This window comes from Myodes glareolus, chromosome 20 (genome assembly GCF_982192425.1).
Source record: "Myodes glareolus chromosome 20, mMyoGla1.1, whole genome shotgun sequence".
Taxonomy (NCBI): Eukaryota; Metazoa; Chordata; class Mammalia; order Rodentia; family Cricetidae; genus Myodes; species Myodes glareolus.
This window is the reverse complement of record NC_142045.1, coordinates 19,541,916-19,557,750: the sequence shown is the minus strand read 5'-3', so window position 1 is coordinate 19,557,750 and position 15,835 is coordinate 19,541,916. Positions and strand designations below refer to the sequence as shown.

At 45.0% G+C, this 15,835-nt stretch overlaps 1 protein-coding gene across 1 annotated transcript in view; it reads left to right on the top strand.

Annotated features, from left to right (window-relative positions):
* The window catches only part of Schip1 (schwannomin interacting protein 1), a 726,814-nt gene that overhangs the window by 148,457 nt on the left and 562,522 nt on the right, over positions 1-15,835 (top strand). The window contains exons 3-4 of the mRNA XM_048424584.3: positions 5,845-5,925; positions 15,439-15,574. Of these exons, the coding sequence (XP_048280541.2) occupies positions 5,845-5,925; positions 15,439-15,574 (217 nt within the window). The remainder of the gene's footprint in view (positions 1-5,844; positions 5,926-15,438; positions 15,575-15,835) is intronic.

The window sequence follows — 15,835 nt, the reverse complement described above, 5'->3', positions numbered from 1 at the left end:
CTCCCGTAGGTGCAACACCTCAGGTGTGGTTTCTCTTCCAGCCTATCCTGCCCCTGTGACTCTGGATGCATCATTTAACCACCAGAGCCCCAGGGTCAAGTCCCTTTAAAGAGAAGATGTCATTGCAGGCTGGGAAATCTTCCTGAAGGCATCAAACGAGACAACCCAGGACAATGGGAGCCTCAGCGCCAGCTCCCTGCCCCTTCCATCTGGCTGGATGTTTGGACAGGGACTCTCGGATTTTTCCATTTCTGTGATCTATGGCCTTGCCATCACTGAAGGACAGTTTCTCACTGTTGATTAGATGAAGTTTCTGAGTTGCTTGTACATTTGATTTAGGACATTATTGTAATGCCTGGACTCATAAGATGAGTAAATGAGAATAAAGGAACTTATCCATTATGGAAAACGCTGTGAATGTCCCTCAAACATTAAAAAAGTAGAACTACTTCATGATCTAGAAATTCCATGACTAAATATACATCAAAAGGAATGAGAAGAGTCTACCAGGAGACTCCCACGCCTTCTGCAGCATGGCTTAACACCACCCAGACATGGAGGCAGCCTCAGGGGCAGTAAACAGACAAAGGCAATGTGCTCATAGACAGAATGGAATATCATGCATCCACAACATAAAATCCTGTCATTTGTTATAATATGGATAAGCTTGGGGAGACTCTGTTAAATAAGCGAGCCAGGTGCTGGAAGAACCCTTTACACCACTCAAGGGTAGAATCTAAAAAGTTTCAGCTCATGGGAGTGAAGAATGGAATGAAGTTTCCACAGGCTGGGGGGGGGCAGCCCAGAGGGGTGGAGAAGTGCGTGCTAATGAGCACTTTGGTATATTTCAAAAGACTGCCAGAAGAATTTATAGTAAAAAATTTATCATGAAGAAATGATGATTTAAATACCACACAATGTACGCCTATTTGGAAAACATCACATTAATGCATATGATTTAGAAACTTACTTGTTTGTGGGAGTCTCCATGTATGTGAGTTTACGCACCCATGCATGTGCGTGCTTGCTCCTATATGGGGGCATGGAGTCTAGAAGAAGGCTCTGGGCCTCCTCCGATCTCTCTGTCTATTCCTTTGAGTAGGGTCTCTCCATGGAACTATGGCCGGTGTTTTCTTGACTAGGCTGAAATCCTGAGGACCCCAAAGGTCGTTCTGTCTCTATGTAGCCTGTGGGAGCTGAAGTTCCAGGGCTGTACCAGGCTCTGTGTTTGTCTCAGGAATGCTGGTGTCAGATTCCCAGGCCTCATGACAGCAGGGCAAGTATTTGTACCAGCTGAGCCACCTGCCCACCTTAACATGTCCAAAAGTTACCTATTAGTTGAAAATAAACTTAAATTTAAAACTAGTTAATCCTTCCTTATGAACACGTTCACTAGGTATATGTAAGCAATAATAATGACAATTTTGGCTCATTCTGAAAAGGCTTTTCTTCTATGGAGTCTCAGGTTGCAATGATATGAGCTCTACACCATGCTTCTTCATCTGGATGTTTAGAGTCAGCTTAACAAAAATGTTCTGACTCAAGCCCCACCCCAGACAAATTGAATCTGCAGTTATGGAGACAGCATTTGGCCTCTTCCTTCAAGTAGTTCTGAGGAGGAGTTGGGGAGAGGGCCAGTGGGCAGTTTTTCTTTTCAGTCTGTGCAGTCATTCAGTGAACAACCAGAGCAGCCATGCTCTCTGAGGACGTGCTGCCTCTGTAATGTTCAGCCCATTCATTTATTCAACCTGGCTATGTCTGGCTTTCATCATTGATTTAAATGTAGGAAATGAACTCCAAAAGTTATTTTTTCTTTCCTTGCTAATTGACCACAGCTCCCTATTAAATCTCTCAGTACAACCAACATGAAAATTCCCCAGCTCTCTGCTCTTAGTAAGACATGTGAACATTGGTGAAGTATGTTTGTGTGTGGGGGGGGGAGGGACTTGTTCCCCTGCCCCTCCCTCACCCCAACCAATGCCAGCTTACCTTTTCTCTCGTGCCATCCAAAGACCCAGGAAAGCTAAAAGCTGCTGAGAATGGCCTGACTGTCTTGAAGATTTGTTCTGTTCCCCTGTGAGGATGGAAGATTCTAGGGATGAGAATTGTCCAAGAACACAGACAGGCACACAGGGAAAAGTTTCAAAAGAAAGCATCTCTTTCCAGTTTATCAATTACAGAGAAAAAAAAATTGCAGCGGACACCCAACCCAACATTTACACGGTTTTCTTGCTACATTTGCATAGATTGCTGGAAATTTTTCCTGGTCCGCTTCCAGGCCGCACTGTGCCCTTGATCACTGTCAGTGTTGATTGAAAAACCTCAGGTGCTTCAAGGGAGCAGTCCAGGCGTTTCATTACAGCTGTAGCTGACTTAGGTGTCGATGTAAATCACCTCTGCTATTCAAAATGACCGTAAGTTAAGTGATCATGGTGCCATAGCCGTTGATCGGCTATTCCCCCTTGGAATATTACATCTATTCCAAGCACTCAACAGGGTTTTGTTGTAGACAGTGTGAAGGGCAGGGAGGCTACAGCTCCATACCGTGGAAGGCCAGTTGAGAGCATTTACCTCCACATGCATGCATGTGCGCCCATGCACACATACATACAGACACAAGAGAGCTTGGCTTGTGTCCAAAGATAAAGGCAATTAATTGGTACACTATTAATTAGGAGGCTTCTTGGGAGTTGATGGTTAATGATAATTACTTATTAACTTATGTAAGACCTTAGTCTGGGTACCTTGCTTTTTGTGATTATTGAACCAGGCTCTTTCTCTGGTGGAAGACTTGTGATTGCTTGTTCCACCATTGTACTGATATATAATGACTTGATTAACCATGGGAAACTATTGATAAGATGCTCTAGTACGAGCTAGCTTAAGCCAATAGATGTTTGTCACTTATAGCTTGTTGGTGATGTGTAATTGATATGCCCAAATTAGGCCATATAATTACTTTATGTATAAGTGTAAAAGATTCACTATTGTTGTCTTTGATGATCGCAGGCTATAGTCCCTGTATTGCAGATACTCTTTGCAAATTGGCTAATTTGTAATTAATGGGATGCTTAATAGACTCAAACTTTAAAAGGCCCTGGTTATGAGGCTGCTACCCCTACCAGATCACGTGATTGTGGGGTACATCAATGTATAATCACCTTCCCTGGATGAGGTCCATTCATGCCTTCTTTTTAACAATATCAGTTACACTTACACACAATCATACACACTGCACACATTTATAATACACACCTCCCAGGCTGAAGGAACAGGGACTATGGGTAGTGTTTTCACCGTTTTGACCCCATGCCTTGAATTATTCCTGGGGCACACATGGCTGGATAATAAAGAATTAACAGAAAAATGCTGCAAACCGGTGTCGCAGGGTAAAAGAATGTTTATCTACCGCTCAACCATCAGGCCGTCCCGCAGCAGCACTCTTTTGGGCTCATGGCGCCACCTAGTGGCCATACAGAATTCGCCTGTCTCTTCGCGTTTCCTCACTAGGAGGCTGAAGGAAGACATACCTGTGTGAGGCTAAAGGATTAGCACTAGGACACATTCCTCCTTCCTGCGGTCTCGGTCATGGTTCTCATTCTTTTGAGTAGCCTTCTAGCAAGTTTACCTCCGTTTCCCTGATGGGTCCCCTGCATCAGTCTTGAAGATCTCCTCCAAACTCCCTGCTCTACATCTTTGCTCCCCTGCATTACTGACTTTCATACTGGAGGTCCCCATATACTGGTGGCATTTCACAACTTGGTAAGACACCACTGGCCTTTGAAGGAACCTAGGCGCACAAAAATATCAAAGTAAAGCATTAATTTTGTCAGATACACACACACACACACACACACACACACACACACACACACACCTATTGGGGACCAGCCTCGACAAAAACACCTCTCACCAGGATAGAGGCGTGGAGATTTAGAAATATAGTAAAGAATATGAAGATGCGACTGAAATAATAAAACCAAGAAATATATAGAATAGTATCGGGAGGGAATTCCAGTGAGTAGTGAAAATTCACCCGCACTTAATTTCCAACTGCTTAAAATACCCCTGACCCCAAAAGATAGGAGTAAGAGAAAAAACCCGCTTTAGCATGATATAAGGAACTGAATAGACCAGTTGAAGGTTGTGGGCTACAGCCATAGCCAAACATTCTGTTGCTAGAACAGAACAAGTCATGCTCACACCCTAGAACAAAACCATCTGTAGGCAAACCAATCCCTGGGTGGAATCCAAAGTTATCTCTTCAAGGGAGCAGGACCTTAGTTGGATCCTCAGACTTTTGTCTGAGGTAGGAAGAGGTTTACTTCTCTATTCGTGGAGCACAGGACTGGCTATTAGTCACACCTGTTGGCGATAACCTTGAGAGATGCGAACTCTCTGGTCCACACCTAGGTGGGAATCTTTGAGGTAGACGCACAATAACCTTGAAGGAACTAGAGGTGAGTTCCAACTCTGACCTTTGGTCACTGCGGAGAAACAGGCTCACGTTCTTTGGGGGTGGGGGCTCCACACACCCCTTGCCTGTACTTTACAAAGGATGCAATGGCTTGATTTTCAGTGATAAAGCACTGACTGGAAACACCTTGGGGAGGTAAAGGTTCATCACAACTCCTGGGCAACCGGCTGTCTTTGTGAGAGATCAGCTCAAGGCAAAAACCGGGAGGCAAGGACTGGAGCAGAGACCCTCCGCCTAGAGGAACGCTGTTTCCTGACCTAATTCCTGGCTCATGGTCAGCTACCTCCCATGACCACCTGCCCAGGGGTGGCACTGGAGCGGACACTTTCACATCCATCGATAATCAAGGAAGTGCCCCCACATACTCGCCGACAGGCCAATCTGATAGAGGTTCTTTTTCTGTTGAGGTTCTCTCTTCCCATATGACTCTGTGTGCCCAGTTGACAGACAACTAGCCAGCAGAGAAGACATGGGTCCTGGACAGGGCTGTAGAAAACTATAAAAGACTCAACCTCTCAACTGCATTTGGTTGGAGTAAGCGTCTCAAGCCTGGTATCAGCTCTTCCAGCCAGTGTCTTGCAAGGGATGAGAGGCAAGACAGTGTACGGTTCTCTCAGTGGTGCGAAACACACTTCACCGAACTTTGAGTTTCCCAGCTACATTATGACCGTGACCTATTTGCCTTTCCTGCCTACTCCGTGTCTTGTCTTTCTAGCCTTCCCCTTTGACAACCACTTCTGCTAAATTACCTCCGCTTTATGTTTCCTATTATTTCACTCTCAACTTTGCATCCACTCTGCAAAACCTAGCCAAGGACAGCCTTCAGCCTGACCGGTGAGCAGCCAGTCAGGGGCCACGACATCCTCAAGAAGCTGTGACCGTGGACGCAAAGCTCACGCTCTCCTCAGTGTGAGTGCAGAAACAGCTCATGGGATGAAGGGGGAAGTTCCTTGGCAGTGGCGTCTTTGAGAATGAATAGCGGGTAGAAATAAGAAGAAAGTAAGGGGTTAAACTGAGTTTTCCTACAACTGCCCAGTCATGTCAGGGTGTGTGCTATTCTCTTTCAGTCTAATCCCTCTAGCAAAGGTTCACATTTCCTCCTTGTTTATCCCAAAGAGACCATTTTTCATGCATTAGCTGTGAATGTCTAGTTGAGGAGCAGAGAACGCAGGGTAGAAGAGGAAGCAGAGAAAGGCAATATTTTCTTTCTAGAGTGCGGTCACTTAACACCAGAGTTTAGGATTCTGTTAATAAATCCACATCACCTTTTTTTTAAAAAAAAAAAACAAACATGTAAGTCTGAAGTATTTTCACTGTAAACAACGGCTTCCTGGGTTGAGTTACTGACTAGCTCTTTCTCCTTCTAGTCACCAGCTGACCATGGATGCGGAGAACAACATCGAGAAGTTCCCTCTCAGCCTACAGCCCTTGGAGTCAAAAGTGAAAATGTGAGTCCTTGCAGAGTAACACGAATCAATTCGTTCTACAGGTGTGTGCGCTTGTACCCCTGAACACACTCGGAGCGTTTCGGCACAGAACCACCCTCTTCTTCATTTCTCATTTGCGTGCTACAGGTCCAGCCAGGGCCGAGGCAGAAACCAAGGTGCTTCTAGCCCACACCACCATCTGCTGGGCGATGGTAGGAAGTATTTGATGGAATAGTCGCTCAGTTTGGGGCTTTCCTTCAGGTCTTGTACAGCTCTTTCTATCATGTTTCATCTTGTGATTGAGGCCCCACCTTCCATGCGTGTGAAACCACGGCCCTCTAACATCCTTCTTACTTCCCCATTCCATTCCCACCAGCAGTGTTGGGGGAAAACACATCTTCCCCGCTCTTCCGATGGTGGATGATGCTTTTGCACAGTCTCTCCCAATAAGGACCAGTGTGAGGCCACCTCCTGCTCTGAGTGACGAGAACAATGAAACTGTCCTAACCCCACCGCAGCATCAATACAATGACACTAGCGAGACCCAAAGTGAAGCGAACCCTATTATAAGGTCACGAGGGCTTTTGGGGTGCCAGCCTCAACGCCCTTTCAGGGTCTAAATCGGAAGCTACAAGAAATGAAAGGGACGTTTTCCTCTGGCTGATCTGAGGGCAAATGAACAAGCTCTCGCGAGCTTTTCTGAATCAGTCTCTTTATTCATCTGTGTCTATTCTAATTCTGCTATCCTACTTCTAACTTCTAGTAGCTTCTTCTCCTCTCGTCTTCTCTCTCCAGTCTCAAAACATTCTTTTTTTCCATGAGACTTGAAGAGATGAAGAAAATACAAAAGCTGTCTCTCATTGGTCAAAAGCACATTCCTAGGGCAAGCGATAGGGGGTTGAGCCATTGCCATGGCAACACAAGGGTCTGTGGTTACAGAAGTGAGATCAGCTTTGAGACATTGGTCTTTTGTTAGCAGAGTGGCAAGCCCAGAATTGCCATGCTTTTCTTCTAACCTTGGTTGGACATCTGCAACTCTGACCTTGCGCATAGTTGCAAAGTTCCAGACTTATGATCTATTTACAAAAAGCCTTTAGTTTAGTTTGAACTTGCTCTGAGGTGAAAGTGAGCTAATCGTATGCAGTTAGTCTGAGTCCAAAGGAACAAAGCAGGCTTTTAAGTGTCTACAGTTCTTATGGGACAAATAGATCTACTTATGAAACATGTCCATATATATATATATACACACACATATATATATACATATATATATATTCTATATATCAAAACCATAAAGCTAAATGAAAAGTCATCTTTCTGACCACCCACAGATATATGTGCCCGTAAGGTGGAAATGCAATCATAAGACTACATACACATACTACATATCATATGAGATTACACACTACAGTGATGGTAGTTTGGGAAGACACTAAACTGCTTTAGCAGAATGACCGACAGCTTCCAAAGTTTATGGTCCTGCAGGCCTTGCCAGGACAGGATTAACCTCCATCAGATAAGCATTCCTCTGGTGGGCTGACATTTGAACACTAGGTGCCACCTGCTGTAACTCTCATGGCTCCTGACAATAAGACAAGTTATCAACCTTTTAAAGGCATTTTTAAGTAGAGAAGGAAGCTATCAGAATCTCACTGTGCCACAGAGTATCCCATTCATTGCTAATTTCTGTGCTTCTTCCACGCGCCGAGTCTCACTCAGAGGCACAAATACAGATGCTGGTTGGTACACGCAATCTTCCCTTTCCTGTAAAAACCCCAGAAGTTTAACACCCACAGAGTTTAAACATGTCTGAACTTGAGAACCACAGATCGTTTGCAGAGAAGCCCAAGGAAGTCTCTCTGAAGAAGGGTGTGTGGATTTGAACCGTAAGTCCTTGCAGATGAAGGCATTTAGACAGGAACGGAATGACAGATTTATGGTATCCTGACGAGAGAAGATGGGCATCCACACCGCTGTGAGTCTGCGCCAGCCTTACACATCCTTAAGAAGAGGGCCATCGTGTGAGCATCCAGCCTACGCTTCAGGATCAGCCCAGAGACAGCTTCTGAACCAGGCGGGTGTCCTGCTAGGAAGCTCTGTGCCTCGCTCCCTGAAAGAAGGAATCTGGCTATTGAACATTCTGAAGTGTGAGCACAGATTGTCGGGTTGTTAGGAATCTCTTGAAGATGAGGTCGTTTTAAATGAGAAGGTGCTACAAAGGAGAGCTGCCGTACTTGGTGGGGGGGGGACGTGAAAGATTCATTGGATGATAGAGATAAGTTAGAAAATGTTTTTTAAGTTTTTTTTTAAAGTTTTCATCATCTCCAATATATCAAGGTAGAGGAGTGGGTGCCAAGAGGAGGAAAAAGTAGAGAAAAAAAAAATCAAATCTCTCGGTTTGCGAGTCAGCTGGCTGAGAGAGCTCGGGCCTTGTGAGGCTATGCTTGCTGGTTTGCTGGAGGAGTCTCAGCTCAGTGGAGTATAAATTAATGCTTTTTATCTCTCCTAATAACTCGGAACCCCATTTCCAGTCACTGGAGGGGACTGAAGGGAGAGAGCTTAATCTTGCCCAATAATAGAATTTGAGTCCTATCGGAGAATATACTCCAGCTCAGTGAGTTTTGTCTAATTTGGTTATTAAATTTGTAATTCCCAGGGTAGGTTCCATATCTCCCCTCCCCCCACACACACACAGGTGGGGGGAGGGAGAGGGAGACAGACAGACAGACACACACAGACACACAGAGTGCACATCCAATTGATCACACCTTCACCTCCTCTATGCCCACCTCCCTCCCTTCCCTGTTCCTTCCCTGTTCTCCTTTCTACAGCAGACTGTTCTACCTCCCCTGTGCTAAACCCTTGGGTTTCCTGCCAATGGTGAGCACTCGGGCTCCTAGGCAGCTGTCTCCTTTAAGGTGGTTCCAAGGCTTGGGATCTTGGAGAATGGGACCGCGGCGCCTCCCAGGAGCCCTCACATAGCAGATTTTTACCTGCTCATCGGCTGTGTTTCTTGCTCCTCTGAGCGTATCTTTTGTGACAACCTTCCTCACAAACCTTGGCCTCCTTATAGGGGAGGCATTGGCCGTCCTTGCTTTTCAAGGGACAGGCCTTCAGGCATGAAGAAAACTAATACAAAGGCCTTTGTCTGAGTTCTTCGAGTTGCCCTTCAAAGGCACAGACTTTGTCTTAAAGCTTCTGACTTCTTTTGGTAACGACAATGCAAACATCTCCCTTCTCCCAATGCAAGAGAAGAGGAAGATTATTTTTTCTCACACAATCTTCTGGAGACGTGCCCCTCCTCCTGATGAAGACGTACTGTAGGCTCCAGGGCAGGGTACAACTGACTGATGGTGAGCCCTGAACCGCAAAGGCAGAGAGACACTCGGGTGAGAAGATCACCAAATGTGACAAGCAAGAGGAGAACTTGTTTCAGTGTGGGCAGCTTATCCTGCATGAGCGTGAACCCCAGCATGGATTGTGGGGCGGGACAAGATCCCTTCAGCTGGCTTCTCACACTCCAGACCTTGCCAAAAGGAAAGCATCTGAAAGAAGGGCCAAACAAGTCATGTGGTAGGGCGAAGTCAGAAGAAGGAAGTGGAGGCCTCAATAAGTGACCCAAGGAGACAGAGGAAAAAAGGAGGGAGGGAAGTAGGAAGCGAGGGAGGGAAGTAGGAAGCGAGGGAGGGAAGTAGGAAGCGAGGGAGGGAGAGAGATTAAAGTGTCATCAAAGGGATATTACCTACCTCACACAGCTGTTAAGAGATCATTCTGAGTTTTAGGCTTGGATGATCGATGTACTGTGTCAAGAGGAAAATAATCAGGATCACACAGGATTCATGGAAGGCATTTGGGGGCAGGGAAAGGCAGGTTCCACACAAGGAGAAAGCAAACCTCCATCAGGCAGTCAAGTGAATACACCTGGATGAAGGATGCCGGCACAGCCCGAGGAGTCTGGCTGAGCCTTCTCTGAGTGGAGGCCAGATGGTTTGGCCACGAAAGTATGCACTGAATGAGTATCAGAGCCCTGTGGCAAAAGGAGCCACCCTTCAGACCCCCGGGAGTCATCCTTCATGTCTGGGCCACAGTTCACAGGTTATAGGTGAATATCAAAAAAATCCTCCCGATTTAAACCACTATTTATGCTTTGATAGTATTTTATGATAGAACGACATATTGATATATTGAACATTAATCACTTTTTCATTTGAAAATGTATTTGACAAGTTGCAAGGGGGAAAATGCCTGTTGAGATTTCAGAATTTGTGAGACTATTTCATTTTTAAAAAATGACATTAAGTCTCATTACTTAAGCACAATCTCGGTTTACTTATGCTAGGTGGTTTTTATCAGCGTGACACAAGCCGGAGTCACATGGGAAGAGAGACCCTCAATTGAGGAATCACCTTCATCGAGTGGCCTGTGGGCTTTTGGGGGAGCATTTTCTTGGTTAATGATTGAAGTCAGAGTTTACCATGACCCAGCTGATGGTGGGAGGTGCCATACCTCGGCAGGTGGTCTTAAGTGTTACGAGAAGTCAGGAGAAGTAAGCTCGCAAGCTGCATTCTTCAGTTCTTGCCTCCAGGGTCGGGCCTTGAGTTCCTATTCTGGCTTCTCTTGATGATGGACCCATGCGCTGAAAGAAACTCCATCCTCCCAAAGTTGCTTTTGGTCAGTGTTGTATCACAGCAACTGAAACATGGCTGCAGCCAAAAGCACACTATGCGGAAGTTACGTGAAAAGGGCGGTTGAGAGCGCAAGCTTTGAATTCCAATTCCATCCCAGTTCTCACCTCTCATGAGGCATTGGGAACCCTGGCAGTCTCTGTGCTCCCTGGCACTCTTCCCCTAACAGGATCCTAACGGTTTTCTGGGAGAACAGCAGAGAAAAATGTCCAGACTATTCCAGCTTTCCTATCCAAATGTGTCTTTTCCAAATGTATTTATACGTCCACCTCGTCCTCCAAGAGAAGCCGTGGGTTCTTTGGGAGGCCAGAAGAGCACAGTGATATGGGGCTTACACATCACCTGAAAGCAAGCCTTCGCTGTGCCTTTTGTTTTCTGAAGCAATAATGCTGGCTTACCCAGGCCTGCTCTGTTTGTCAAGTGTGGGGCTCAACGATCTGGATATGTCATCGACTGCCCTCTTGAAAGAGTTAGAAAGAATGCATTATTGTATGTTCCTATTGTGGAAGGGCAAGATGTAGGCCAGACTGTTTAGCATATTGCTAAAGGCCCCAGCTAATGAGAAGTCAAGCCAGTCAGGACCATCTATCATGCTCAACACACTTCCTTGTGAGGTAGAGCTTTTTCTCTGAGCTATTTCTGGGACATGATGCTAGAAAAAACACATTTGTTAATCGCTACTTGCCATTATCCCGGAACTACCTAGACAGTGATGCATATATGTGGGTGGTTGTTGCTCGGGGGAATATAGTCTTGTGGAGAAAATTGGATTTGCTGGGAAAGATACCCATTCTGATAGGCTGTGCTTTCAGTGTTTAATGCCATGTTGGGGAAGCTCTCCTCTGTCCTGGACTCCTGGCTCCTCATTTCAGAAGATCTTTGTCTTCCTAATAAAGAGTGTTACAGAATTAAGACCCAGGCTGTCTAAATCCTAACCTGTGAGGGAGTCGTTTTCACAGTTAGCTTCACCACCGTCCCCTGGCCTTTTTCCTGATAGCTGTCCTCTTTTTCCTTTCTTTTCTGCCCTCTCGGTCCCCCCTCAAACCTAATCCACCCTCTAGATCCCAATTCAAATCCTAAAGCTCCCCAAACCTTCTCTGAGCATCTCCGTCCTCCTATGGAAGCCCTTTCTTCTCTCTCCTGCCGTATTCGGTAGCAATGAGGGTGGTACCCAGTGTCATCCCCCTGCTGCAAGACAGACATAAGTAAACAGACTAGGTCAGAGGCAGCAAACAGCCTGAGAAAAGAGACATAAGACAGCCAAAAAAAAAATGGCCTCAAAAAGTGTTCAGCTTCTATTACGAATGATGCTTGTACTTCAGGATGTTGGACGGAACAAGATATCCTCCCTTATTTCAACCTGTTTTTAAAAGCATTATATTGATAGCATGGTTTAATTTTAAAAATAAAAATGTCAAGGTAGTCTGTAGGCTGCATCCATAAGAGAGATTTGCGAGTTGGGATTATGGTAGCGCTAGCATGGGTGGCTGAGCGGCTTCTACGTTCTCTTTTAATCCCCTCCTCCAGCAGTTGAAGACGGTACTAACAAGGCTTGATTTTAAACACTTTACTGTTTGAAGGTCATGGCAGAGGTAGATGAAGGTGAATAGGTAGTATTGGGCCCAGAGACTAATGATATTGTGACTGCACCATTAAAATATAATAATGTCACAATTTAGTACAGTAGGCTAAAATGACAAAAATCGCTTGCTATTCTTAACCTCTGAAAGAAGGCATTATCCAATCTGCAATGCAGTCTTTAAAACTACAATTATTGAGATCAAGAATAATAGGGTAATATGCTTTCATCTACATAGAATTGTTTCTATGTATGTCCACATTGGCTATAATTTAGGTGTTCAAAAATAATACAAAATGTATTAAAGGATTAAGAGGGCATAGAGATGTTCTAAAACATATTTTAAAATAGTAAATTTATTTTTGTACAATTTAAAAGGCATTAGACATTGTTGCAGTATTTATCAATGAAAGACGCTATCTATCCACTTAGAAGAAATGAATCCTGCTTTCTTAATCTCCGACTTACAGAAAATTGAAATGTCATCCTCTGGATTCCACAAAACTAAAGGAAAGGGGATGATCAACCAAATTCACCTTTGCAAAGCTCTCTCTTTGGGTTGAGCCGACATTTCTTGGGTCACTAAAGAGTTACACCGCCCCCTGGTGTTCAAGATGCTAAAGTGCAGCATCGCTTCAAATTACACATTTGTTTGAATGGTCAAGGCAGGTTTTTTTCTTTGTTTGCTTGCTTGTTTTTTTTTAACAAAGGCTAAGGAAGGATTCTTTGGAGTCTTATAAACTCTTGGATATTATATGGACCGTAAATATATTATTTAACTTTTCATTTCTTTTTACATGGAATTTTTTTTTGACCTTTTTGAGGTCAGTGTTTATCCAAAGTGCCCCTGAAGTATTTGCTAAGCCCTGGAGGACCTCCATAACTTCAGATCTCATGACTCACTGATGGTTTCCAAAAGTTTTTAGCTCTCTAATGAAGACTGTCCCCAAAGACGCTTTGGGATGACTTGCCACCTGTAGGTCTTTACAATTCTGCTTAAAACCTTAAAGCTGGGGAAAAATCAACAAGGGTGCATTTTGTTCAAGCTGTGAGCAATAAGACAGTAAGCAATTATCAGCCATAGCAGAGTCAGAGCTTGCTTTAGGGGGGCTGAACGGCTTATGACGGACCCTTGTCTTAGTTAGGGTTTTACTGCTGCGAAGAGACACTGTGATCACACCAACTCTTATAAAAGAAAGAGTTTCGTTTGAGCTGGCCTACAGCTTCAGAGGTTTAGTCCATTGTCACCTGGTGTGGGAAGTCCTTCTGTCTATGTGTTGCTTTCATTGGTTAATAAGGAAGCTGCTTGCGGCCGATGGCTTAACAGAGTAAAGCCAGGCTGAAAGAGATATAGAGAGAGTAGGGAGAGTCAGAGAGAAGCCATAGAGCTGCCAGAAGAGAAAGACACGAGCTGCCGGTTCAAACCTTGCCCGTAGGCCATAAGCCTTGTGGTAAAATACAAAATAATAGAAATGGGTTAATTTAAGATATAAGAGTAAGCCAGAAATATGCTTGAGCTATTGGCCCAATAGTATTACAAATAATATGGTTTCTGAGTGATTATTTCATCACAGCTGGAACGAATGAGCAGCCTCTAACACCAGTCACCATGGCGGGAAGCGTGGAGGTGTCCAGGCAGACATGGTGCCGAGAGATTCTACATCTGGATCAGCAGGCAGCAAGGGGAGAGAGAAAGAGAGAGAGAATGATAGAGACAGAGAGAGACAGAGAGACAGACAGAGAGACAGACAGAGAGAGAGACAGAGAGAGAGAGAGAGGAAGAGAGAGAAGACAGGGCCTAGCTTGAGCATTTAAAACCTCAAAGCCCACCCCCAGTTACATGCTTTCTCCAACAAGGCCACACCTAGTAATACTGACAGTCCCTGGTGAACAGGAATTCAAATATATAAGCCTATTGGGGCCATTTTTATTGAAACCACCATAGCCATTAAAACTCTTACTTTAGAATTCTACACAAACCACAAGGAACCTAGAAAATAAGGTCCCAGAAGAGTAATCTGATTTCCAAGCATGAGTCCCTTGTGCTTAAAGCTCCATAGCTCAAGATAGGCCTCTGAGACCAAGGCATTGCTTTCATGGTTCCTTCTGGAATTTTCCTTGACTATAGTAACTCATAAAACCTCAATTAATTAGGAAAACAATGCAGTCCAACAATATGATGGCATTTTGTGTTCCTTCTATCCACCGGCTATTGAGAATTGGTGGTATTCAATTCTGCCTGAGGAAGTTTGTTCATAGGTCAATAACTTTAATGACCCAGCTCACGAGGGAGAGAGTAGAAGACCTGGTACATCTAGGCATCTAGCAGAGGCAGTAACAGATACTGACTTATCACTTTAGAAAACCGAGTCTTGGCAGCTGATGTGCACATCCAAATGCCCAGGAAAAGTTCCAGCACCTTCCCTGATGACCCACAAACTCAGACATTTCACTGTCTGAGTGTGGAGCTGGTGATCCACGAAAAATTCCTTAACTGTAACTCAGAAACAGGACAGGCGCCTATTTTTCAGGACGGTCTTTTGTTTGTTTGTGTTTTACTGACATTAACCCCAGGTTAAAAATAATAAACTCCCTAGAGTGAAATATTAAAAAGCTACCTAATGAACAACCTGTTATTTCGTGTCTTCAATAGCATGGGGCACTCAGAGAGTCTTTATTAGCCCACAGTGTGTCAAGTAAATGACTACACTGTTCTTGGGGACTTGTCCCCGTGTCAGGGCCACCAGACCACCGCATCTGGCCATGCATGCCTACTGCCCAGTGTTGTGAACGCCACCTTGAGGTCTGCGTGAGTACAGTCCCAGAAGTGGACTCTGTAGTCTATGTCCAGAGCCTTGCTAAAGCCATGCTGAGAAGGAAACAATGTATCATCCTCAACTATTCGCTTTTCTCTAAGATGAGAACCTGAAATATTTGTTGTACCCTAAATCCAAGATCATTTAGTGCCCAAACTAATTTGACTTTGACTGATACCCTATGGCCCCCATCCCTGACTTAACTGATTTCTTTCAAGCTGAGTTAGCCTCAGTCAAGTCTGAGAAAGACAGTTGGGTTGGTTTTGCTGTGGTTAGTGTTTTTGCTTTTAAGATCCGGCCTTGATGGTCAAAACGCAGCTAAAGCCCAAGTGTTCTTTCTGGAAGCACAATTTATCTTAGAGTTTCTCAATCTCTAAAACCAGTCCCCGCCTCCGTGCCCTTCTGAGTCTGTGGGTGATGACTGGCGGTGACATATTGCCGGGTTTCTCTGCAGCATTCAGCGAGCATGGCGAGAGTACTTGCAGAGGCAAGACCCCCTGGAGAAGAGGAGCCCGTCCCCACCCTCCGTCTCTTCAGACAAGCTGAGCAGCTCTGTCAGCATGAACACCTTCTCCGACAGCAGCACACCCGTGAGTGTCCCTGCCAGCTTGCTTGGACTGGCTTGCGCCGCCGCATATGGATGCTCCCCCCCCCCCCCCCCCCGCGCCGGCTCTTATTCCAAGAAAAGATCTTGAGGTAGTTTGAGATGGGGGTGGGGTGGTGTCTGTGTCGCTTCTATGCCACAAAGGAACCCACAGGGAGGCTCTTGACATCTTAGAACTAAGACAAGATTCCTGAGCCCAGAATGAACTTGACTGTGTCCACAGATTTTGTGAGATCGCGTTTCTCTG